The following is a 24410-nucleotide window of genomic DNA, read 5'->3' as shown; positions in this document are numbered from 1 at the left end:
GGAAGGAGGGAGGGAAGGGAGGAAGGAAGGAAGGAAGGAAAGAAAGAAGGGGTGAGAGAGAGAGAGAGAGAAGGGAGGGAGGGAGGGAGGGAGAGAGAGAGAGAAAAAGGAAGAAAGAAAGCGGGGGGAAGGAAGGATTGAGCTCCCGTCTGCCCCCCCCAGCTCAGGCTGCTTCTCCCCCCTCCCACGTTCCTGTTGCTGGCTGAAGCCAGGGAGGGGGCAAAACCAGCCCAATTTCAGGCTGCTTCTCGCCCTCCCCATGTTCCTGTCGCTGACTGCAGCCGCGGAGGGGGCGAAAACAGCCCAATTTCCATAACCCGCAGCGACTTTTCCCCTTCAGTTTTCAGAGGGAAAAAGTGTGGATTATGGTCCGTAAAATACAGGTGTTTTTTTTTTTGCTTCTTGGGGGGGAGCTGCCCCCCCTGCCCCTCGCTGGGTACGCCCATGGTCACAACCACTCTGCTCAAGGTTTCTGGGAGAAGCGTGAATGGTGTCACTTGCTCTGAGATGGCTAAACACACCTCTGCTAAGAAACAGCCTGCATGTGGATCCTGTGAGGGCAGGCATGCAAAGCGCGTGCACACACAAACATGAAGGCTTCTGGTGGGCGGGAGGATTAAGCAACAGGAAATGCCACACGGAGGCCTCTCCAGTAAGACTGGCTTTGCCTGCTCTCAGAGCGGTGTGTGTTTTGTGTGACGTGCTGTCTGTCTGTTGACATTGGTGCCCCACTAATAACAATCTCAGGCCTGTCCTACTCAGCAGAGTAAGTTTGCGTGCAGGACAGAAACATGGGCTGAACCTTTTCTTTTTCAAAGGCAATTGTGTGGGGGGGAATGGACCCACAACAGTGCAGAAAACCAGGCCCAGATTTCTTGAGTGACCCTCCTAGCGGTTAGCATGTTTGAACATCAGACATAATCATCAAATGGTGGGGCTGGGGGTGGGTGGGGTGGGGACAAATTCGGGACAACAGAGGCAGGTATTTCCCCTTTTCTAAAACACGCAGGAGGAACAAAGCAGGAAAGATGACCCTTGTTTTGTCTTCCCCTTCAGGGCCTTGATGCTGATGTCGAAAAGCAGCTTCCAGCCCCCCAAGCTAAAAGACAAGGCCTGCTGGTGAGTGACTGAGCAACAGGGCTGTGAAGGAGGGCAAACCTGCTCCCTCTGCTGGGTTTCGGTTGTGTGTAAAGAAGGCTGGATCTGACCACCTTATGCCAGTGAAATGCAGTGTCATAAAGGACAGGTCGGTGGACTGGGTTCAGATTCCTGCTTGGCTACAAATCTGTATCCTTGAACCACTTGCTTTCTCTCTTAGCCTTCCTTCTCGGGGTTATTGAGAAGGTACTGTGGGAGGAGGACTAGAAGAAGCTGAGGGGGTGTGTGTGACAAAATGTCTCTCCTGGGAAAGATGTGGTGGCTTGGGTGCTGAGTGGGAGGAGGCAGGCAGACTCCAGAGGCCCCGTGGTGCACCCCACCCCTGGACGCGCCCCCCAAGGCATCCAAATGGCTTCCACCACCACTGGTCCTCAGGTAGGTGGGGGGCGGCTGCACCTGAATGCCAGTTGCAGGGACTCTTAAGGGTGGAGAGTTCTGTGGCTGTTGTGCTTTATCCAGCTGGAGGGCTTCTTCGATCCCCTGGCTACTGTGAGAACGGGATGCCGGACCAGGTGGCCAGATCAGCTCTTCCGGTGTTCTGAAGGGGAATTGGCAAATCCTTGGAGGATAAAGCTATCCGTAGTTACCAGTAGTGATGGTTTCAGGCTGCGATGGAGTTTGCTGCTGAGTACCAGCTGCGGGGGGCATTGCTGGGATAGGGCTGCTGTTGTGCTCACGCCCTGCCTTCCGGTTACTCAGCTAGACACTCGACTTTTAGCTTGTCTTATCTTCCCTTTCTCCCTTCCAGGTCGGCAGATTTTCACCATTTCCTCAAACTCTCCTTAACCAAGAACCCCAAAAAGCGTCCCGTGGCAGAAAAACTCCTGCAGGTGACTCAAGATGGAAGTTGGGGTGGGTGGGCTTGGAGAGGGCGGAGATAGGTACTTCCTTCCAGAGAATTACAGGAGTGTCTTTATAAAAGTGCCTAAAATTCTGCTTTTTAAAAGTGAAATCTCCAAACAAAATTATTATTTTTACCAGGTTTTTTTTGGGGGGGGGGGAAATGCCAAAAATCAACACTTCTGATATGGGCAGTGTCAGGGGATTGTTGCGGCTACTCTCGAGTAAAGTCCGCTCTGTCTTTCAGAGTTTTATTGTGCATATTATTTACAGTGCAGAGATATCAGAAAACATGACTGCCTATTCCGATTCAGAACCCGGCAATGGCTTCCTTCGTGTCTTGGACCAGCATAAAAGCCTGGGCACCCCAAAGCACCTCCCCCTAGCCCTGCGTGTGGGCGCGTGCCTCAATTCGGGCACCAGAAGGGGCTGCGTTCCTTCTCCCGTCCTTTGGAGCGTTGCAGAGGCTCCAGCAGCTCGCTGCGCTGTCCTTCCTCCTCTGGCCAGCTGGGTCGGTGCCTAGGCTCTGACACGTCTGAGAGCCCCCTCTCCACCCTGCTCCATTCCTCATTCCCTCCTCCTGACCCGCTGCTAGTGCTGTCACTGGGCGAAGTGCTGGTCAGGATGACTGGGGGAGGGTCCCTGTAAGGAGTCCCTCTGACAGGCAGCCATGCACCCGACTTTCCCCAGACATTTTATCCCAAATCCCAGTTATGTCCTGGAAATTCCAGACGTATGGCAGCCTTACTGTTGCACTCGGGTCCTGTTTGGAGGCTTCCACTGTGACATGTGCTTGGCCACTGTGGGACCAGGATGCTGGACTAGCTGCTCACTCTCCCGGTGGCCTGATCCAGCTGCTGCAGGGCTCTTCAGTTGTCCTTACAGCGGACACTTTAGTTGCTGTGAGAGCCACTGTTTTAATTTAATTTCCCACAGTGCCCTGGTGTTGTCCTGCTCTGGGGCATTGTGGGAATTAAAATCTGGATCCAGCTGCCCAGGAGAGGTGACAGGAGGGGGCTGCAGCAGCTGCCCAAGAATGCCGCCTGCCAGCCCTGTGCCTGGCAGGCATTTGGGGGAACCTTGAATCCTCCTCTCCGCTCACCTTGTCTTCCTCTCCACCAGCATCCTTTTGTTAGCCAGCCATTGGCTCGCGTCTTAGCCATCGAGCTACTGGATAAAGCCACGAACCCAGACTTGGCAGCGGCTGCCCTGGTGGACGATGGAGACTTAGAGGTATGGTCCCCAAAAGCGGTGGCAGAAGAGAGTGGGGAATCTGCCATAGACCCAAGCCATTGACTGAGCAGATCTGTTCTATGCCGAGAGCCAAAGAGTAGAAGATGGCAAGAAGCTTATTTTGGCTAAATAGGAAGAGAAACCTCCTAAGAGTGAGAACTCTTCCACAGTGGAGTCACAGGCTGCCTTGTGGGGGGGTGGGGGCTCCCCTTTGCTAGGAGGTTGCTCAGCAAAGGCCCAGCAGGAATGTTGATGCAGTTGCAACAGCCTGCACTGCAGATCCTGTCGGAGGGGGACCTCCCAGAGATTTTCCAACTCCGACCTCCTATTTTTTTCATGCAATGCATATAATTAACTTGTGGGACTCACTGCCACAGTATATGTTGCTGGCAGTGGCCTGCTTGCCCAGGTGACTTTTTGAAAGGTTCAGGCCTAATTCATTGGCCTGTGCACAGCTAGCAAGAGTTACCACCCCATGGGCAGAGTGCGGGCAATTGGGGGCTACCATGAGGCCAGAGCTGTTATCTTTTATGTTCTGGTCCTAAAAAACCTCTGTTGAGAATGAGAGACGTGGGAGTCTTCCTCTTACCACATCACACCAAACTGGCCCGGCAGTGGCCCTCTCTGGGGTCTTTCCCCAGCCCTTCCTGGAGGTGGCAGCATGGATTGAACCAAGGACCTCCTGCACGCAAAGCACATGCTCTCCATGCGTTGGCTGAGGCTGATGGGAATTGTAGTCCAAAGCATACAGAAGGCACCAGATGGGTGAAAGCTGCCCTGGAGGCTCTTTGGTCCGAATGAGTTCTTAGGCATGCTTGACTTTCTCTCTTTAAACCACTCAGGCTTACGAAGTTTTTCCTGACAAAATCCGTTCCCATCGGCCACACGGGCCAGTCGAAGGGACCCTTGCAGAGATCCAGTGTAAGTTCCCCCGGCTCCCCCTGCCCACCCGTTTGGACCTTGATTTCTCTCTCAGGTGGGGTTTTAAATCAGCCTGATTTCTCTCCAGACTCTCCCGTGGCAATGGGAAGCCCCCTAGCGAAAGTGGAAAGCTGTTTGGGGCTGGGGATGTTAGTGAAAGTCCCTTCTGGAGACGGTGGCTGAAAGGTGCACCAGGAGCTTAGGATGGTGTGGAACTGAGCAGAGGTGTTTATCTGACCTCATTGGAGGGGGGCGGAGAGGTGGCAGTCAGGCTGGGATGGTGCAAACTCCATGGCAGGGCCAGTCTGGTGTTCCTGCTGGTGTGTTTGCACTGTGCCACCTTCATGGCCACCTCTCCCTCCCAGTAAGCACCAGCAACTTGCCTGCTAGGAGGTCTGAAAAACGCCTCTGTCCCCCTCCCGTATCTTGCAGCCCCGCCCTTTGCCCTCCAGTGGCCGTTGAAGGCAGGGTATAGGGAGTGTTTTCTTGGGTGAGTGGCATGAAGGCATTTGGGCCTTGGTGGTGGTGGGGAAGCCCTGCTTCTGAGCAAAATGGCTGATGTTGGTTCTTTTATAGTTAATCAGGTCAAGTTCGGGCCCCCACTGAGGAAAGAAACAGAGCCTTGGTGCAGTCTGGTAAGAACGTCAGAATGTGTGTGTATGTATGTTTCAGAGGGGCAAAAGAGTGAGTGGATTGCTTGCTTTGGCCCCCGGGGTGCGTTTGGGGAGGGAAATTCACAACCGAAATGCTGACTTGGGGGTAGCGGGCAAAATTCATCCATCAAATCATAGAGCTGGAAGGTACCACAAGGGTCACCTAGTCCAACCCCTGCAATGCAGGAATATTTTACCCAACGTGGGGCTTGAACCCACAACCCTGAGATTATTAGTCTCATGCTCTACCAGCTGAGCTATCCCAGCTGGGTCATTGGCCCACCTCGCCCGATATTGCCTACTCATGACTGCTGGTGACTTTCCAGGCCCTCAGGAAGGTAAGACGCCTCTTGTTCCTCTCCTCCCTTCTTTCACTGGGTATTTTTGGGGAGTGTGTGCATCAAATTATTCTAGCCTTAAGATTTAATGGTGATTTTTGTGTGTTTTGCAGAAGGAAGAGGAAGAGGAAAACTGGATGGTCTTAGGAGATGGAGAGTAAGGAGCCTGGGAGAAGGGTAGGGTGATGGGAGGTGGGTGGGCGTCCCTGTTTCTCCTCCCTCCCCACCTTTGTGAAACAGGATGGTCACCTTTTCCTTCCTGCTGGGAGGAAGAGCTCGAGAGCGGCCGCCTTTTCTCCCCCAGCAGAGATGGGGAAAGCAGGGCCTGTTGAATTTCTGCCTGCTTTGCTGCTATTAAGGGGACAACCAGAAAAAGGGCCGCCTTCCTACAAGGAAGTGGGTGGAATTCAGGGAGTTAGAAATGAGGTTGACTTTGCTGGGGCAGGGGAGGAGAAGGAAGGAGGCAGGACTGCTGAACAGGTGTGAGATTTCCTGATGGTACTTTTGGTGCTGTTTTCCTCCTCTCTTTAGGAGCCTCCTACAGTCGGTGGAAGAAGCACTAGAGGAGAGGTATGCTGATGCTTGGGTGGTGGAGGAGGAGAACTTTGGGAGCTGCTGCCTTTCTATGACTTCAGGCTCTTTGTATGCCTCTGGCCCTCTGTTATTGTCTCAGCTCCGGCAGGCAGAGACAGAAGAGGTGGAGCTGCCTTTCCAGCCAGGCCCCATCCTGCAGTTCTGGCACTCCCATCTCCAGACAGGCAAACTCAGCCCCCTCTCTACTGTGAAGTTTTTAACTTCCCCTGCCCTGACTTCCAAAGCGTTTAGGCTGGCAACTGAGGAACGGGTCTCCCTGCACATGCTCAGGCGCTCTGTTCTTTGCTTATTGTGGAGCTTTGGCAATTAGGTTCCGGACCCAAGTCCTGGTCTGTGTGGGCTCTAACCGAGCCCCAATATTCCCCTTTCAAGCCAATAACCGCCCGCTTCCTGTTCTGATGAGTCCCTTGTCTCCTGCAGGAGCCTCACCATTCGCCCAGCAGGCACCACAGAGAAGGTACCGTTTCTTCATTGCATCTATCCCATTACCCCACAACCTCCCCAACCTCAGTCTCCCCCACTAAGAAGCCCTTTCCCTTGCTTTATTCAGGTCCATGAGGAACAGTGGCCCAGCAGCACTGGTGAGGGGGACATGAACACCATCAAGAGGGGGCCCCTGTGGGATTTTCTCAACCTGGAGCTGGCCTATAAGGCTCCCTGGGAGCTCGAAGAGGGCCTTGACTTCCCAGCCCCCGAGTGTCAAAGAAGCCAGAGCCTGCCAGGTGAGGAGGAAGTGGTTGCAGTGAACACAGAGGGGCCCCAAAATAGGTTTGGAGTCTTCACCCTTCTAGGAGAGGGGATTTGTGTTCTGAAAGTGGAAATCTACAGAAAAGAGCTGTGAGAAAGCATGCTGGGGAGAGGGGGGGGTTGGAGACGGCACAAGCGCTGGCCAATAGGCCCTGCACATAGAATCGGCTTCTGGTGGAAGCTGGTTTCTTCTGAGCTCAGTGGGTTCTTCACCAAAGGGCTATCTAGTTTATCCAGTTTTCCGATGCCCGGAGCCCAAATTTGCCAAAAGCGGCTGTTCAGTTTTGCACTGAGAAAAGTCAAAGTCTGTGACACGTATAAATGATGGGAATGGAGCCACTTCTCCTCATTCTACATGATTCATTCCAGGTTTTGCCAGTGCTGGAAAGGGGAAGCTGCACCTCTTCCTCACTGGATATCTTATTCAGCCCCTTGTGATATTTCCCCAGGAATCGGCCACACGCTGTCAAGCATATATTAGGCACCTTGAGCAGAAACTTGTTCCCTGCTTTTTCACCTCCTTGAAAGCTGGGATTCTTCCAGGTGCTGAATTTTCACACCATCTTGAATTATGCTCAGTTTGAATGAATTCAGCCTTTTCAAGACCAGCTGTGAAGCAGGGTTTAATCTGGGGCTCTGAAGGCTCAGGTGACGATAACTTAGTTAGGGTGGCAATAAGTTATTGTTGCCTGAGTTTTCAGCCCCCCCCCCCCCGATTAAACCCTGCTTCGTCACATCCTCCCAAGATCAAATAGGCTGCAATCCTGTGAATGCTTGATTACTCCTGGTGGAACTTACTTGTGTGTAAACTTGTGTAGGATTTTTTTCTGCTTGTTTTTCTTGTTTTTCTGCTATAGTAAATAACAATAATGCCAGACTGGCTCCTTCTGTCATCTGCAGGCAACATGGAAAAACAGGCTACTAGCCTCTGAGCTAGACATGCGAAGACCTGGGGTGTGGGGGAATAAAAAACTGGGAAAGGGGGAACCATTTCGCCACACATTTTTTTGGAAAGAAATTGGGGGGGGGGAACTGAGGGAAATTGGAGGGGGGCACACACCGGGTTTCCCTCCCGATGCTTCCACTTTCCCTCAGGCTTTCACAGCTCTTCTCTTACCAACTTCCCTTCTACCAGATGGGCTGGTGGAGAAGGGGAGGAGGAGATGGATTGGGGGAGCCTTCTGCTCCTCTTCTATGGCCAGAATGGGAGCCAAGTGGGGCAGGAGCTTCCTATCATCCTCCGCTTGCCCACTTGCTTCCTTGCTCGCCTCCAGGGAGTTCCATGTCACCCATGGCAGGATGTTAAACACAGACTCAGATTTCAGCTTCCTATTTCGCTTCTGCATTCCGGCACATCGCACGCCCAAATGTTTTGGGTGTGTTTTTTAATTAAAAGCAGCCTCCAGAAGCCATAATGCTGAGGGACGTGGGTGGCGCTGTGGGTTAAACCACAGAGCCTAGGACTTGCCGATCAGAAGGTCGGCGGTTCGAATCCCCGCAATGGGGTGAGCTCCCGTTGCTCGGTCCCTGCTCCTGCCAACCTAGCAGTTCGAAAGCACGTCAAAGTGCAAGTAGATAAATAGGTACCGCTACAGCGGGAAGGTAAATGGCGTTTCCGTGTGCTGCTCTGGTTCGCCAGAAGTGGCTTAGTCATGCTGGCCACATGACCTGGAAGCTGTACACCTGCTCCCTCTGCCAATAACGCGAGATGAGTACCGCAACCCCAGAGTCGGTCACGACTGGACCTAATGGTCAGGGGTCCCTTTACCTTTAAAGGATGCTTAGCAGGTTGTTGCTGTTGGGGTCAAAGCTGGGGGCTTCATTGCATGTATTTTTGTAAAAAATGGATTTATGTCCTACTTTAAAAAACAAACAAACAAACAAACAAACAAACAAACAAGGCTTTATGGCAGCTGAGAATCAAATCTGATAAACCAATAACTGCTGTACAGTAAAACGATAAAACCATGCAATAAAATGGCATAGTAGAAAGAAAGCAAACCGGCAGCAAGGAGTGGAATAGATAAAATGAAATGGTTGGCAATTAAAACCAAGCCATTACAGAAACGGAGTAGTGGGAGGGGGCTTGGCAGGGAAAGGGTTAAGCAGGCATCCAGGATGGCATCTGTGCAGTTGGGTGGGCTACATAGCTGTCAAGTTTCCCCTTGTGAGGAAGCCTATTCAGCATAAGGGAATTTCCCTTAAAAAAAAAGGGAGAACTTGACAGCTATGGTGGGCTAGTGGGCAAGTGGAATCTGGCAGAGAGAAGCTCTATTTCTGACCCCTTCTTAAATCTTTTAATTTGTGCCGGTGTGACAGCGATTCTTGTCTTTCCCCCCACAGACAACGCAGATCTGGGCGATCCTTCAGATACCTCACGGACAGGCTCCCCCAAGCCTGTGGACTCGCTCCTCTCCACAGAATGGGCTACCATGAAGAGGAAGGAAGAGGCCACTGTAAGTCAGGGCGGGGGGGGGGGACAGAAGCACCCCAAAATCTCCAAGCAAGGAAGCCTGGGATCAGAGCAGATAATTCAACCGTTAAAGCCTGTTTCTGGTGGCGGAAACAGTGGTCTTACGGAAAGTGACCTAGCTGGCTAAAACCTTCGGAGAGAGTGCCCTCCAAATATAGGTGTTTTGTGGGGTGTAGTAAGAGGGAAAGGTGGGGCTTGGGGAGTAGCAGGACATGTATGGATTGGCTCCCGGACACTCTTGTGAAAAAGCCCCCAACGCTCCTGTTTTTCATGTGGAGTGCCCCGCCCCACCTGCTACTGGTATGGGGTTGAAGGCTGCAATCGTATTGAGGGGAAGGGGTCTGGAGTTAACCCAATATGTTGGCACCTTCAAATAATGACACCCTTCCTTCCTTCCTTCCTTCCTTCCTTCCTTCCTTCCTTCCTTCCTTCCTTCCTTCCTTCCTTCCTTCCTTCCTTCCTTCTCTGGTGACTTCCCCCACCTCTTCTTGACCCCTCCTCTCTTGCAGAGGCTGCTGTGTCATGGGTTGCCTCCCACTCCAAAAGTCCACGTAAGTCCTCTTCACTGGGCAGGGGAGGGGCGGTACATGCACCAGCAAACTGGGGCCAGGAGAGCGGAGTGGAGCAGGGGGTTTACAGCAAAGGAATTTTGTAGGTCTCAGTATAGGAGCCCTGGAAATGGGTCTCCAGCTCCCCTCTCCGCTCCCCTCTCCAGCTTTCTGTGTCTTCTCTTTTCCAAGATGGGGGCCTGTTTCTCCAAAGTCTTCAACGGCTGTCCGCTGAAAATCAACTCGGCTACGACGTGGATCCACCCAGAAACACGAGGTAGAACCCCACACGTTTCCTGTGGAACCTTGGCACCAGGGATTGGCAGCTGGTGATCTGACCTTCCCCCTCTTCTTCCCCACCGTAGATCTCTACCTAGTGGTGGGAGCCGAAGAAGGCATCTACACACTCAATCTCCACGAGCTCCATGAAGACACAATGGAGAAGGTGAGGACCCTGAAGAGGGAGGAGCTGGGGTGGAGGGTTCTCAACACCACGGGAAGCAGGGGCGGATCCTTGTTTCCACACACCCCATGGGACCAGGTTTGGGCCTGCCCACCTGTCTTATCATCTGACATTAAAATGATGCCAAATTACCCAGTTAGAAATTGAGCGGTGCCAGCAAAAAAAATACACCTCTGCTCAGTACCAATGCTCAGTGGAAGGCATTGGTCAAGGGGCTGCTGGCTGAGGCAACATGGATGCTTGGCCTCGGCTGCAGTGGTGCTGTCCGTGGTCCTGAATCGCAGCTGTTTTGCTCTCCCTCCAAAGGACCAAGAGCTACCTTCCCTCTGCACTTTCCAGGCATGACCCATGCTTCAAAGCTTTGTTTCCAAATGTTCTAATTTTTGCTCCAGAGCTTTCCTCACAAAAAACCTGCTCTTTACCGCCAAGCTGGAGCAAACAGCAATCCATGGAAAATCCAAATTGCTGTTTGTTGTGGGTCAGGTTTAAAGAGCGGGTCTTCATGAGGAAAGCTCTGGGGTGAAAGAAAGAGAAATCGGACAAGGAGCTTCAGAATGTGGAGTGGCAGATCTGGGACAAAGCTAAGCCCTCACTTGAGCCTTGCCCTGCCTGCAAGGGGAACTAGGAACTTCTGGCCTCTCCTTGCTTGGGCCTTTAACCTGAACACCACCAGAGGTGGACCTCCCCCGTGGAACGCAACAGGAAGGGCAGATGGGTGGGGGCGTTTGGTGGTGATCAACTCAGGAGGCCCTTTCGTTCATCGCTCAGAGATGCCCACAAGAGCTGAGGTTTCTTATCCCTACAAGCGCTTTTCTTACAAGCATTGAAATTTTATATTGTGTTTCCTGGCTCCTTTAAAATTATATATATATATATATATATATATATATATATATATATATATATGAAGACAGGAGTGCCTGCTATGGTCCATGGGGTCACGAAGAGTCGGACACGACTAAACAACCAAACAACAACAACATATATATATATATATATATATATATATATATATATATATACACACACACACACACACACACACACACACATATATATATATATACACATATACACTATTCAATCTTCATTAAGTTCCTTGTATCTAACTTGGACACACTTGTTTCATGCCATGAAAATGGTAGAGATGGCCTCAAGCGACTGATCTCTCTCTCACCACTTCTCCCCCTCTCTCCTGCTTTGTGCCATTCGTCCCATCCCCCACCCCCACCTGCTCCCCTCCCCTAGCTCCTTCCACACAGGTGCTCTTGGCTCTACTGTATGAACAATGTGCTACTGACCTTAGCTGGTGAGTGTCCAGAGACAGAGCTAGAAAATCCCCCCCGCACATTCCCCCCCTTTTTATCTCGCCCATAGGTATTGGGGTCAATTTAAGGGGACTGAGGGAGAGCTTCGCGCTTTGGGTTTAGAGGGGCAATCGGGTGCGTGGCTATAGGACTTATAAAAAGTCCTGCTTAAACTTCCACTTTGCTCCGTCAAATGATCCTCCCGATTTTCCCGCTTCTGCCTTTGCAGGGAAGTCCTCCCAGCTCTCTTCCCACAACCTTGTGGGTCTCTTTGAGCAGCGGCGCCAGCTGCAGAAGCGGCAGGTCCCCCTCTCCATCGCCACCAACCGGCTGACAGAGCGGATCATCCCCAGGTGGGGAGAGGCGGGGAGGGAGGGACACCCCTTGCCCTTTGCCCCCTGCCCCTGCCCCCACTTCAAAGAGAGGAGAGTAGTAAATTCTCTCCTCTCCCCCCCCCCCCAAACTACGTCTGATCACAGTGTTGGAAGTATGGCTGATTTCTCCAAGCTGCTTCCCAGGGAGCTGCTTGTGACTGGAAATGGGGTGGGTTAGCTGTGGGGTCCTGGGGAAGATGTTGGGCAGGCAGAGGACCCATAGGAGCAAGGAGCTGTGCAGAGCCCCAGATCTCCACGCTGTGGTTTCTGGATGCCCCTGGGCTTAAGAGGCGGCCTGTACATTCCTAAGCCAGCCTATGTGATGCCCAAGAAGAGGATCCCCCCTGGGTGACTTCAGGTGACTCCCACCTGAATCCCCCCCCCCCCCCGCAAGGGCCACAACCAGGCAATGCCAGTGGTATTGAGGCTGGTGGACCCAGTGGATTTGATTTCCTATAAAAGCAGCTTCCTGAGTTCCTGCTTAATAATTCCTTTATTGGGCCTCATGAGGACTGGAGTCTTACTTCATTGGGGGGGGGGAGGACTATAGCTCTGTATTAGAGTTCCTGCTTTGCAAACAGAAGACAGTCCCCTGCTCAGTCTTAGACAGACTTTTCAGTTAAGGACGGACTTGGCGGGGAGGACCCTCTCCCCCTTGCCTCTGACCTGGTGAAATCCCCCCCCCCCGCACTCCAAGGCCTAAAGCCGTTCCTTTCTTTTGACAGGAAGTTTGCCCTCTCAGCCAAGATAGCTGACACCAAAGGATGCTTGAAGTGCCGTGTAGGTGAGTTTCCTGGCCTTCCATCTCCCTCTCCCTCTCCTTAACCTTAACTCCACTGGAAGGAGGACTGGTCCTCCATTTTGGAGAGGGGGCAGGCCTGTTGGAAAATGACAGTTGGTGGCTGTGTGAGGGAAAGAGGAGTTTGGGGGGTGTGTGTAGAGGGTGGAGGAGATGAGGGGGAGAGGGAGAGAGATGAAAGTGTAATTTATTTAATTCTATTTATATCCCAGCTTTCCTCCAAGGAGCTCATGAGGTCATATGTATTTTTTTCCCCTCCCCGTTCTGCCCTCACAACAACCCTGTGATGTTCGGTGGAGAACTGGATATTTAAAATTTGACTGCGATTTGGGTCACACCAGTATTCCCCACCCCAAAGCCAAAAAGGGAGCAGCTTTTAAACTCTGGTCTTATTTCATAGAGGAGGGGGGGTGTATGACAGTTTGTAAACGTTTAAAAAATGACCTGGCAAATATAAATGAAATCCCACATGGTGGAGGCGACGTTGTAGCCCTGTGTTATGCCAGCCTTCTGGAGTGTTGTGCTTTTTTGAGAAATGCAGTTGGGTAGAATTGAAGTAAGCCATGCTGAAAGGGGGAAGTGGGTGATTAATGACTTCTTCATCCATTGGAAAAAGAAAACGGGGTGACTCTTGTGGGTGTGCAAAATTTGATGAGAAACATGGCATGATGGGAAAATAGTAATCAATGCCCCCCAAAGCCCTTTAGCAGTCAAATTTGCAGCTCCCCTCCCCACTCACATGCATTTCCCTAAAAAACAAGCGCAGTGAAAAGCCCAAGTGAAATTCGGCTAAATGATGCCCTGGAGGAATTGTGGGGTGTTGTGCCTTCCAGATTCAGAGCAGCATTGTTGCAGACCCAGCAACAGTCACATGCAACCAGCGGCAATTTTGCAGCCTTTCGGAGCTTGTGTGAACATGGAGAGCCCTTCACACAACATGTTAAACCGAAAGGCTTTTTGTTCGCTGAACTTAATAATGCAAGCGGGGAAGTGTTTTAGCCCAAATTAAAATACAGCTGCTTTATTTTAAAAGATAAGGACACTGCTAAAATGGCACTGCCCATGTGCCCAAGTGTTGAGGGCATGACAACAGGCTCAATCCACAACATGGTACAACAACTTCCTTGCCCGCAGCTCATGCTCTGCTGCATTTCTTCTTGAAAGGACAGAGAATTGCACTCTGAATTAGTTTTTCTCAAGAGACGGGGAGAGGCGCCATGAGAAGCAAAGCCCTTTTCTGCTGTCAGCTGCCGTTGGGCAGGAGGCTTTGACCGAAGAGGGGGCAGGAGGCTCTTCTGGGGTCAGGGGGGACTTTGGAGAGGTTGAACCCCCCCCCCCGGTTCTTCTGTATTTCAGTGCGAAATCCTTACTCTGGTAGTACCTTCCTCTGCGCTGCACTCCCTTCCAGCCTGGCCCTCCTGCAGTGGTACGAGCCTTTGCAGAAGTTCATGCTGCTGAAGGTAAGTGGGTGCAGGGCCAGGAATGGGGGTGCAGGGTGGGAGGAGGGACCCTCCCCCTCCCCTCCCCCTCTGGCATTCCAAAGACCACCCGAGGGAGCAGGCGGGGAGGGCGTGGTTGGGCAGTGTCAGACCTAGTGCCTGCATTCTCTCCTCTCCAGCACGTCTCTGTGGCACTGCCCGTCCCGCTGACCCTCTTTGAGCTGCTAGTTGTGGAGACGGAGGAATACCCGCAAGTGTGCTTGGGGGTCACCGGCACCGACCAGCCAGGGGCGGAGCTGCATTTCAGCACCCTTTCCCTCAGCACTGGCCTCAGCACCTCAAGCCCGTCAGGTAAGAGAGAGGGAAACTGGCATGGAGTTGGGGAGGGATGAGGCACGGCCCCTTTAAGAGCTGCTGCGTAATTCCCTCTGCTCCCCTTTTGAGGGAACCCACAGGAGTGGAGAGGGCTCTTGGGCTCAATCCTGCTTGTGGGTTTCCCAATACAGGCAGCTGGTTGGCTGCTGTGAGAACAGGATGCTAGACTAGATGGGGCCCGCAATGGCCTGATCCAGGCACCCCCAAACTGCGGCTCTCCAGATGTTTTGGCGTACAACTCCCATGTTCCCTAGCTAGCAGGACCAGTGGTTGGGGAAGATGGGAATTGTAGTCCAAAACATCTGGAGGGCCGAAGTTTGGGGATGCCTGGTGATCCTACAGGACTCTTCTTACATTTTTCTTAAGGAAGGGTGAAGGACAAAAGCCAGGTGTGCAGGAATAAATAAACACATAATAAAATAAAATAATCTCTGCCACAGATGCACCCCATAGGCCTGAGTGGTTTTGTTGTTACAATGGACCCAACCCCAAATGTTGGAGGGTATCCTGGCCCCACTAACGGGAATGATCCTGTTTAAGGTTCCAGCCACTAAGGTTCCAGGGCAGTCCCCTTCGAGGAGAAGATACAGGTGAAACTCGGAAAATTAGAATATCGTTGAAAAGTGCATTTATTTCAGTAATGCAACTTAATATTATTTCTTTTTCTTTTAATTTTTACAAATGCTTTTCTTTTGGAAATTCCACAGTAATAAAACTAACAGGTACAATAATACAAAAACAAACAAAAACAAACCTCGCTATTACATTTCATTAATTACATTCCATTTATAATTGACCCGCCTAACGACAAATAATTACAATTACAATAAAATAAAGGCTTGACATATCTTGCTTTGCATGTCATGCATCTAGCTCATATATTGGTTTCACCCTTTAAGTTGCATTACTGAAATAAATGCACTTTTCGACGATATTCTAATTTTCCGAGTTTCACCTGTAAGTTGTTGGGAGTCTCAAGCAGGCCTAGTGCCCCCACAACCCCAGCTTTTCCATTTCTAACATACATCCAGCATTTAATGGCTCCTGGAAACCATTGACTACGCTCAGGGCTGTATGGGGTTTGCCCCCTCTGGGCTTTTAAAAAGTTGTTTTGTACTTCATCCGAGCATGGTGACTCTGTTGGCACCTGCCCAACTAAGTTTGCGATTATAATTTTTTTGTGTTAAATAAAATTGCGTTTTTAATCTTGACTTTCCACTAAAGAGCTCAGGGCCGCAGACATGGTCCCCCTTCCAACCGCTTTATCCTCACAACAACCCTGTGAGGTGGGTTAGGCTGAGAGATGACGACAGGCCCAGGATCACCCAGGATGCATGCGAAGAGTTCGGTTCTGTGGGGCAGATTTGACAATGGGTGGTCAAAGGCAAAGTAACCAGACGGCAGCTGGCTGGACTGGCGCCAGAGATTGCAGTGCCCGGCAGCTGCCAAGGCCCATGGCTCAGGAGGTGACCCAGCTGCCAGCAAAAGCTGTTTTATAAAGAGAATCTTCCATCTGGCTCAGTATTGCCTGCAGTGACTGGCAGCAGCTGTCCAAGGTTTTAGGCCCTACAAGGAGATGCCAGCGGGGACTGAGCCTTGGGAGTTTCTGCATGCAAAGCAGATGCTCTACTACTGAGCTGTGCTGCCCTTTCCCTAAAAATAAAATAAGATTCTAGTCCTCATGGTTCCGAACAAGGGACTGAACTGAATAGGAATGCAGTCTGTGTTTATTAGGACCAGTCAAATGTTGGGGTATGTAAAACAGCAGGAGAGATTGATTTTAATGGGGGATTACTGATTTAAAAATAAGGATTTGTGGGCTGACAAAGTGAAGAGTGTCTCTTCTTGGCATTAGGGAATATGTTATAGTTAAGCAAAAGTCTAGCAGGATCCAGAAATGAACAGCTGGTGGGTAATGAAGAGGAAGAAAATTGAAGAAGAAAAAAATCAAATATAAAATGCTAAAATATCATTTTTGAAATGGAATTTGGAAACGTATGTAATATGAGCAGTTAATGGGGGTGGGAAGTGAAACATCAAGATGGCAGGGTGGGAAGTCACTTTTAAATTTGTATTGAGTTTGAATTAATGTGGTGTTAAATTCATTAATTTTTTTGAAAAGCAATAAAAAATAATTGGCAAAAAATGGAACGCAGGAAACCGCCTTATGCTGAGTCAGATCCATTGCTCCATCTGGCTCAGTACTGACTGCACTGACAAGCAGTGGCTCTTCATGGTTCCGTGCAGGGGACATTCCCTGTCCTGTAAGGAGAGGTCACTGGGGCAGTCTGCATGCCAACCACCTTCTCTTTTCCCACTGACACCTCGCCTCTCTTGCTCCTCCTCCCGTTCCTCTGAATGTGGCCCCCAGCTTCCCCCGCCCCTGCTGCCAGGGCCAGCCCTAGACTAGCCTCCCATGCCTCTCTCCTTGCAGGTCGGCCCTTGGTCATGGCCAGCCACGTGACGCAGATGGACCGAGACACTGTCCTGGTGTGTTTTGAGCGTAAGTCTTTCCCCAGTTTGACCTGCTCCCTCGGCCTTGGTCTGCCTGCTGCCCCTCCCCTCGCTTGCCTCTTCGCCCTTTGGCCAACGCTGCCCCTCCTTCTCTCGTTCCCTCAGGTTGTGTGAGGGTGGTGAACCTCCACGGCGCCCCTCAGGGAGCCCTTCCTCCAGAACTCACGTTCCACTTCCCTATCGAGACCATTGGTAGGTGAGGGTACCTGGGCGGGGTGTGTCGGGGTGGGGTTTGAGGCCTCCCAAACGGGGCGTGGATCCTCGATTGCCATCCCTCTGGCAGTATCGGATTTGGGAGGTGGGGTTCCTGATTCCTGAGTTTAAGAGGCTCTTGCTGTGATAGCCAACCTCTGGGCTGTTTGCTCACTTGCGGTCTCCCCATTCTTGCAGTGTGCCTTCAGGACAGTGTCCTGGCCTTCTGGAAACACGGCATGCAAGGCCGAAGCCTGGAATCCAGTGAGGTGAGTCCGGCCAGCTTGGGGCAGAGGGGCCTGTGGGCATCAAACCACCAGCCTGTCAACAGGACCATCAGAGATAACACGGGTTAAGCTCCATTGGGCAGTGGAGGTGGCGAGGTGCTATTTTGTCTGGACTGTGTGCCTTCCGTCTGTGACATTTGACGTACGGAGGATAGCTCAGTTGGTAGAGCATCAGACTCTTAATCTCAGGGTTGTGGGTTTGAGCCCCACATTGGACCAAAGATTCCTGCATTGCAGTGGGTTGGACTAGATGATCCTTGTGGTCCCTTCCAATTCTATGTATTCCCACCCACTCAGGAAGGTCCTTAGCTCAGTGGCAGAGCATTTCCTCTGCATGCAACACGTCCCAGGTCAAACCCTGGAATGCTGCCAGTGTGGGACCAGACTGAGCTAAATGGACTAACAGTCTGTCTCAGTATAAGGCATCTTCCCATCTCTTGACCTCCACTGCACTCTCCTTTCATGGTTTAAGTGGTGCCTTTCTGCTGCGTGGCTTAGTGGTTTCTTGGACTAGAGATGGGCAGGCCTGGGTTCAAATCCTCATTTGGCCATGAAACCCACTTGAATGGCTTTGAGGCCACCATTGGTTCTCATAGGAGGTGGTTGTGAGGATAAAGTGGTGGGTTGTGCAGCAATCCTGAGCTCCTTGAAAGTTGGGTGGGATATAAATACAGTTAATTTTAATCATCATCATTAATAGAGTAGAAAATGTGAGGTAATTAATAGGAGCAGTGGGTTAATTCTTTTTCCTTTCTTAAGAAGTTAAAGGGTATTATGGGTTTGATAAATGTGGCGTGGGGATTTCCCACTCAGCTGTCCCTTCCTTCTGTAACAGGTGACGCAGGAGGTGGCGGATGAGTCCAGAGTGTTCCGGGTCTTGGGAGCTCACAGGTGAGGAAATGCCTCTGAGGAGGAGACCTCAACATCTCTCCATTTCCCACCTTCCTGTGGCCACGTCACATGGAATTCAGTGTCCCCTCTGATCCACATACAGTACGTTGCCAGTTGGCTGAGTGGGTGTGTTCACGAGCCACACTAAACCACAGTCCAGTGCTCTGTAGAGGAGCTGGAACAGCCTGTCTCCGCCTCTCCCTTCCTCCTTTTGGTGCAGCCAGGGCTCCAGCAGAGTTTAGTTTTGCAGCCTCCTGTCGTTCTGTTTGAACCGCAGGTTGTGGTTGGAAACAAGCTCTGGTTTCGTCAAAAAATGCATGGTTGGACGGTGTCTTGGCTTGTTTTGACCACGGCTGGCGTTTGCTTTTATCCACAATCTCTGATTCAAATGGAACGACAAGCCAGGATTTTGCAAAAAGGAAGACACAGTTCTGTTGGAGTCCTCCTCATCCTCCTGTTCACTGCAGAGGAGGGAGGAAAGGAGGCTGTGGAGCAGGGAAGCCCAAAACTCAGAGATGCATGGTAAGGACATTTCTCTGTTCAGCATGGTGGTTGTTATATATTTATTTATAAACCACCTTTTCCACGACAGAAGGCTTACAGATAAAAAACCAGCTAAAACCAGCTAGTGTTGCAAGCAAACGGGGCCAGTTTCTCGACTGGTGTGCACTGAAAGCTTTCCTTCCTCCCTGTGCCTTTTAAAAATATTTTTTTAAATTTCTATCCCACCTTCCCTCTCAAAGGGCAGCAAAGTCCCTGCCCGGTCCCGGGGTACTTCTTGCCATCGCCCTGGCTGTGCCTGCGGGCTGCTGTGCCAGCCCTTCCGTTGCCTGCCTAGCACATGCCTGTACATGGGCTGTGCTGCTCATTCTTCTTGCCTCCTCTCTCTCCTCCCTGCCAGAGACATCATCCTGGAGAGCACCCCTACAGATAACCCCACGGCGCAGAGCAACCTCTACATCCTGACGGGTCACGAGAGCAGCTACTGACGACCTCCTTCCAAAGCCTCCAGCCTCTGGGAGGTGGTCAGCTCAGCCTCGTGGGGATGCACTATTGTTGGAGACAGAGGGCTGCAAGCCATGCCTGCTGATGGCAGAGATGATTGCCAACACCTGTGAGTGGCAGAGAGGGGTTGGAAATCAGAAGAGTCCCCGCTCTGCTGCCACATACACTGGACACAACCTCGGCTTGGCTCCGGAAACGCTCTTCGCCCGTCGTCCTTGTCTTCCTGAGAACCTGCTGTGCCCAAGGATGGGAGGAGCTCTTTCCTCCTGACTTAGGCCAGCAACTCCTGAGAAACTTTTGCAATAATTTGACCACTAGCCATTGGGAAGAATTTGCAAATCTTTCCTGGCTGACCCTTTGTGCCTGCTTGAATGCTTCCCTCCTTCCCTTTACGAGTTGCGCTCCCGTGATGCTGTGGAGGGGCGCCAAAATCTGCTGCCGTGTGAAGACAATCGTTTGTTGGGTGGGGGAAGCGCACCCCCCCTTCCCTTAGCACTTGAGCTTTAATTTAAAGGTCTTTCAGGGCACTTTGAGATTCTGGCCTGCCCCCATTGACTAGGGGGGGTCGGGCAACATTTGTTTTGTGGCTGGACAGCTGAGTGGACAAATGTTGAAGATGGGCAGGGCTGAGTGATGATGATGATGATGAAAGAGGTGGGGTGTCTATGGGGGTTTGGCGTGTGTGTGTGTGTGTGTGTGTGTGGTTGGGTGTCATGCTTGTTGATTGACTAGGTAGGGAGAGTAACTGCCTCCCTGTATGGATGGTTGTTATTTTGGGTGAGACAGTGGTGGCTTAGGTGGCACCTGAGCTCATCGCCCAACAGAGCCTCTCAGGTGCTCCAGGCCAGTTCTGTCCATCACTGTAATTAATCCCCATGCAGGACTGTGAAAGGGGCTGTGGAATCTCTAGTGGAATCTTTGCAAATCTCTAGTGGAACCTTTGCAAATAAACAAAACAAAACCCTACAGTTCCCAGGGGCCTTTAGAGAGAATGCAATGCAAGCCAGTTTTGAGAAGGTTTACACTATGGGAGCCAAACCAGACAGTATGATAAACATCTGCTTCTTGCATTGCTTGATGGCCTGTTTTGTTTTTTATAAAAAGGGGGTGTAACCAAACACATTAAATGCAAACTTGCATGTCATGTTATGTGGGGTGTCTTTCGTCCAGCATGTCATGGCCTTACCTATACTGTAGTTGCTATCTGGAATGCAAGGAGGAGGAGGCCTGAATCTTTTCCCCATGAACCACAGTCCTGATGAAAATGGTCCCCATGAGGGAATAGGAGCTTCTCTCGCAGGGTAAATAGCTGCCTGCAGGATGGTGTGGCAGGAGGGCTGGGGGAAGGATCCTGATCCTCAGCTGTTCACTTTAAAGTGCAGTCACACATTTAATGTACTGTCTGGGGTTTTGGCCTCCTTTTAGTAGCATAGATGTTCACTCTGAGGCAGGCGGTGAAGCTCCAGCTGGGCCATGTGTTGTGGGTGTCCTGCCCTGGGGGGGGGTAGGTTGGCTGAATGACTACTGACTGGACTGCTGCTGTGGTCCTCCTGCCAGGCACACTGACTCAGCTTGCCTTGAAAGCAGAGGAAGGCAGCATGAGTCACTTCAGGGGAGGTTTGTGTGTGTTTTGGGGGCCCTTCTTTGCTGCCTTTGAAGCCCAGAAGAGACTCCCCATCAGAATCACAACTGTGGACCATCAGGGCTGACCGCAACTCCGCTTAACTTGGATGCCAGGAACTTTCCTTCCCAGGATGCCAATATCTCTGTGGTTTTTAATTGCTAAAGCTGGAATTTATTGTCTGAGAACAGAGGGGAGAAAACCCAAACTTGAAAAGAAAATTGCTATTTAACGTGAGGGTTTGATATTAAATTGTGGTATTTTACTCCCCAGTGGATGTGTGGAATGAATGGATCTGACTTTGTTAAATTTTGAATTGGGAGCCTTTGGTGTGATGTTTTAGTCCAATCTAGACCCGGAAAAACTGTCTGCGGACAAATGTCGGCTCCCTCAGCCAGTAAATCAAGATGAGCACCTCAACCCCAGAGTCGTTCGCAACTGGACTTAACTGTCAGGGGTCCTTTAGCTTTACCAACTTTCTCTTTCTGTGATGCTCCTCCATAGCTGGTTAAGAGGTTGGGAGGGCTAAAAAAAAGAGGACCTGGCTTATCTCTGTGTGTTTCTTTAGGAATTCCATGGGGTTGACTCAGTAGGGGATTGGTATTGTAATCTGTCATGAGATTACATGTGGGGAAAGCCCACAAATAATTTAAAAAGTTTTTTAAAAGACCCAGTTCCCCCCTTTTCATTTGCTATGTGTTTGCAGAGCTTGATTAGCTTGGGGACTTGGCACTAGGGGTAGGGGAATGCTAGTTTTAACTTACTCTGATGTTGGGGGTGATTCCCTCACCTGTGAACTTTCTTGACCTGCTGCCACAGGTCCAGGGGTGGAGACTGAAGGACACAAGTGACAAAACAGAGCCACGGCAGAGAACACTTGGAGATTCCCAGTGCAAATCCCCACGTGTATCCCCCAGAGGAGGAGGAATGTGCCTCAGTGTCCCCCCACCCCCTGGTTCCAGCTCCCATTCCTTGCACATGCTACAGCAGGGGGGGTGAAGCTGGAATCAGCACCCAGCCACGGACTGCTTCATCCACCCATCCATGCACATACGTGCACCCACACAAACACACATCCACATTGCTTTCAAACAAAGAGGCAGACTGTATTCTCTCTAAGGGGGGACATCCTCTTTCCATCTGAGGGGGTAGGAAAGATGAGCAGCTGGGCAAGCCCCTCCTGGCACTCTCTCCTCCACTCTCCACCACAGGCCCACCTTTCCCCCCTACTTTTGTTCCAGAGAGTCACGACATCAAGAGCAAGTCAAAAGTCATTGCAGTGCTAGGCACCAAATCTTATCTTCCTGGTGCAGACATTGCCTCTTGTCATTTCCTCTTGTTGCTGTCTTCCCTCCCATGGAAGGCACAGGGACAACCACAAGGACGCATACACACACATATATACTTCTGCTGGCAACACACACCACAAGGACTCAGCAGCAAGAGCACACACACCCCTCCAATAAAAACAAAACACCCCAGTCTACCTCATTGGTGCATGGAATAACTCAGTCAGCAGCATGATCCCAAGGGAATGGAGTGATCAGAACCGTTACCTGGAATTAGGTTTGGGGTACAGTTCTTGATTTCTACAGCCACGGGGTAGCATTCCCACCCCCCACTGTAAAAGCCCTTCTTCCAAATCCCAGCTGTGTCTTGGCTAGAAGTGACTCTTCAGTGGCCATGGAGAGTGACCCATCATTCCCACTTATCATAGTTAACCCATGGGGTGGGAGAAGGATCTGCTTCACCAGCATGTTTCCTGGAATAAATGTGCCAGTGAAGGAGCACTCAGCAGGACTGAACCATACCCCCTTGGCTGTCCCATCAGTGATGTCTGATGATTGACAGGTGGTTTGGGAGGGAAAGGCCTCACTAGCCAAATTGGACCCCCTGATGGATCAAGAGACTAACCCACAGAATGGAAGTTCTCCACTACCTAATTTGGGGAGGACCCAAGTGTAAAAGGGCTGAGAAGCACTTTCCTGAACAAACCCTGGACACTGATTATGGCATTTTTAAAAAACCTGCCAAAAATCCCCCACAGGGGTAATGAACATGCTGGTCTGCCAGCCTAGGGGTGGCCATGATACCACCCATACCATCTGAGTATGTTGCCAAAAAATGGCAGGTCCTCCATCAAGAGGCAGCCCCTGCTCAGGTGATCAATAGTAAGGCTGGCACAGGACACAACAATTTTATTATTTATACCCTGCCCAGGTTTCCCCAGCCACTCTGGGCGGCTTGCATGTAAATCACATCCCAGAGATTTACAAGATCCCTTACGATTGGCTGCAGCCACCTGCATATCACTGACCCATTGGCACAGATGAGGGAACTTTATTTGCATACTATCAGTTCATTTCCGAGTTGGTAAGTCTCATCTGCCAACAATAAGAAACGGCCCAGTACTGTGGATTTCTGTGCCAACAGAGATTCAGCAGACATCTGTTTCAAGTTCTGAATGCCTTTTTTGTTCCATCAGGTTTATTCAGGCAATTAAGAATAAACCTTTGCATAAGTTAGTGGATTTCTAACTTTAACTTTTTAAATATGATTGTATGGTTTCATGTGCCATTGTTTTAAAATGCTCTTTTTTAAATGAATAGCGGTGTATAAATAGGTTTATAAATAAAATGGCCATATGATTGACAGGTGGGTCTTCCTCCACCCACCTGTCAAACCTCCCAGCTCTGTCCTTTGCAAACCTCCCCACGTGAACAGTACTGGGAAGAAAAAACCATTCCCATCAAATGGGAACCAGTTTCCCCTCCTGGAGCCAGATGCGCTCCCTTCTTGCAAGCACTGGGAGCAACTGGGAACACAGTTTAAAGCTCCCAATTCTTCCTTTGAAGCACTGTCCTTTCCCACATGGGCATGTATGACATCATAGAAGGCATGAATGACGTGAGGTGCAGGGCAGCTGGGTGCCCCCAAAACTGCCTAGTGGGCCTTGTGGGGCTCTTGGACTGGAGGTCCGCCACTCCTGCAATAAACACAAATACAGTGGGTTTTTTAAATTAAGCTATGCCCATACTTTCCCCTCTAGCCCCGCCCACTACTCGAATGTGGCCCCTGAGAGCTTTTCCATGAGATAACGTGTGGCCCTTGAATTGAAATAAGTTGCTCTATCTTGGGCCTTAAAGGGCCAGCCTCCCAGAATCCTTTGAGGACCCCGCGGGCTCAAACTCCTGCTTTCCCATGAGCCTCTGAGCTGGGCAAGTGAGCCACTTCAGCTCCTCGCTAATAAACACTCTGAACCAAAGGTTCACCCCACACCGGGCACCTTAAACTGTTATCCAATGACAGATAACGAGCTCCTTGACGTCATCCCTTCTTAACGTCCTTCCCGCAAACGCAGAAAGCGTAGTAACCCGAGTGGCGAAGGGGGGGGCTGAAGCACAACCAATCAGAGTTCCTCGCAGTTTCGAGTCAACCCCGTATCCCACTTTTCAGCTACGTTTCCCGCCCACCGTGCTTCACAGCCAATCCATAACCACGGCGGCGCGGTTTATAGCTGAGCGACAACCGACAGACCCAATCGACCTCAGTCCTGCCTTTCCGTTGCCTTCCCGCCAATCCCTTTCCGGCGAACGCGCCCTTCTTCCAATCGCCTCACGGCATGGGCTGAGCGACAC

The 24410-nt window shown here is 51.0% G+C and overlaps 1 protein-coding gene and 1 non-coding gene across 2 annotated transcripts in view; one reads left to right on the top strand and one right to left on the bottom strand.

Moving 5' to 3' along the window:
- Positions 1-21094, top strand: part of MAP4K2 (mitogen-activated protein kinase kinase kinase kinase 2) — a 35871-nt gene extending 14777 nt beyond the window's left edge. The window contains exons 10-32 of the mRNA XM_035098275.3: positions 1057-1119; positions 1907-1988; positions 3121-3231; positions 4074-4152; positions 4729-4787; positions 5257-5300; positions 5675-5713; positions 6158-6194; positions 6288-6459; positions 8828-8940; positions 9467-9508; positions 9698-9782; positions 9871-9950; positions 11217-11277; positions 11505-11628; positions 12375-12433; positions 13805-13908; positions 14067-14238; positions 16697-16765; positions 16882-16968; positions 17167-17237; positions 18091-18146; positions 19048-21094. Coding sequence (XP_034954166.3) covers positions 1057-1119; positions 1907-1988; positions 3121-3231; positions 4074-4152; positions 4729-4787; positions 5257-5300; positions 5675-5713; positions 6158-6194; positions 6288-6459; positions 8828-8940; positions 9467-9508; positions 9698-9782; positions 9871-9950; positions 11217-11277; positions 11505-11628; positions 12375-12433; positions 13805-13908; positions 14067-14238; positions 16697-16765; positions 16882-16968; positions 17167-17237; positions 18091-18146; positions 19048-19135 — 1897 coding nt within the window. The 3' untranslated portion in view covers positions 19136-21094. The remainder of the gene's footprint in view (positions 1-1056; positions 1120-1906; positions 1989-3120; positions 3232-4073; positions 4153-4728; positions 4788-5256; positions 5301-5674; positions 5714-6157; positions 6195-6287; positions 6460-8827; positions 8941-9466; positions 9509-9697; positions 9783-9870; positions 9951-11216; positions 11278-11504; positions 11629-12374; positions 12434-13804; positions 13909-14066; positions 14239-16696; positions 16766-16881; positions 16969-17166; positions 17238-18090; positions 18147-19047) is intronic.
- Positions 5000-5077, bottom strand: TRNAI-AAU (transfer RNA isoleucine (anticodon AAU)). The gene has a single exon. It is a non-coding gene; the product is annotated as a tRNA-Ile (tRNA).
- Positions 21095-24410: the final 3316 nt, after the last annotated feature.

The sequence above is a fragment of the Zootoca vivipara genome, chromosome 16, assembly GCF_965207765.1.
Source record: "Zootoca vivipara chromosome 16, rZooViv2.hap1.1, whole genome shotgun sequence".
Classification (NCBI taxonomy): Eukaryota; Metazoa; Chordata; class Lepidosauria; order Squamata; family Lacertidae; genus Zootoca; species Zootoca vivipara.
The sequence above is the reverse complement of the archived record's forward strand: the minus strand, read 5'-3'. Positions and strand labels throughout refer to the sequence as shown.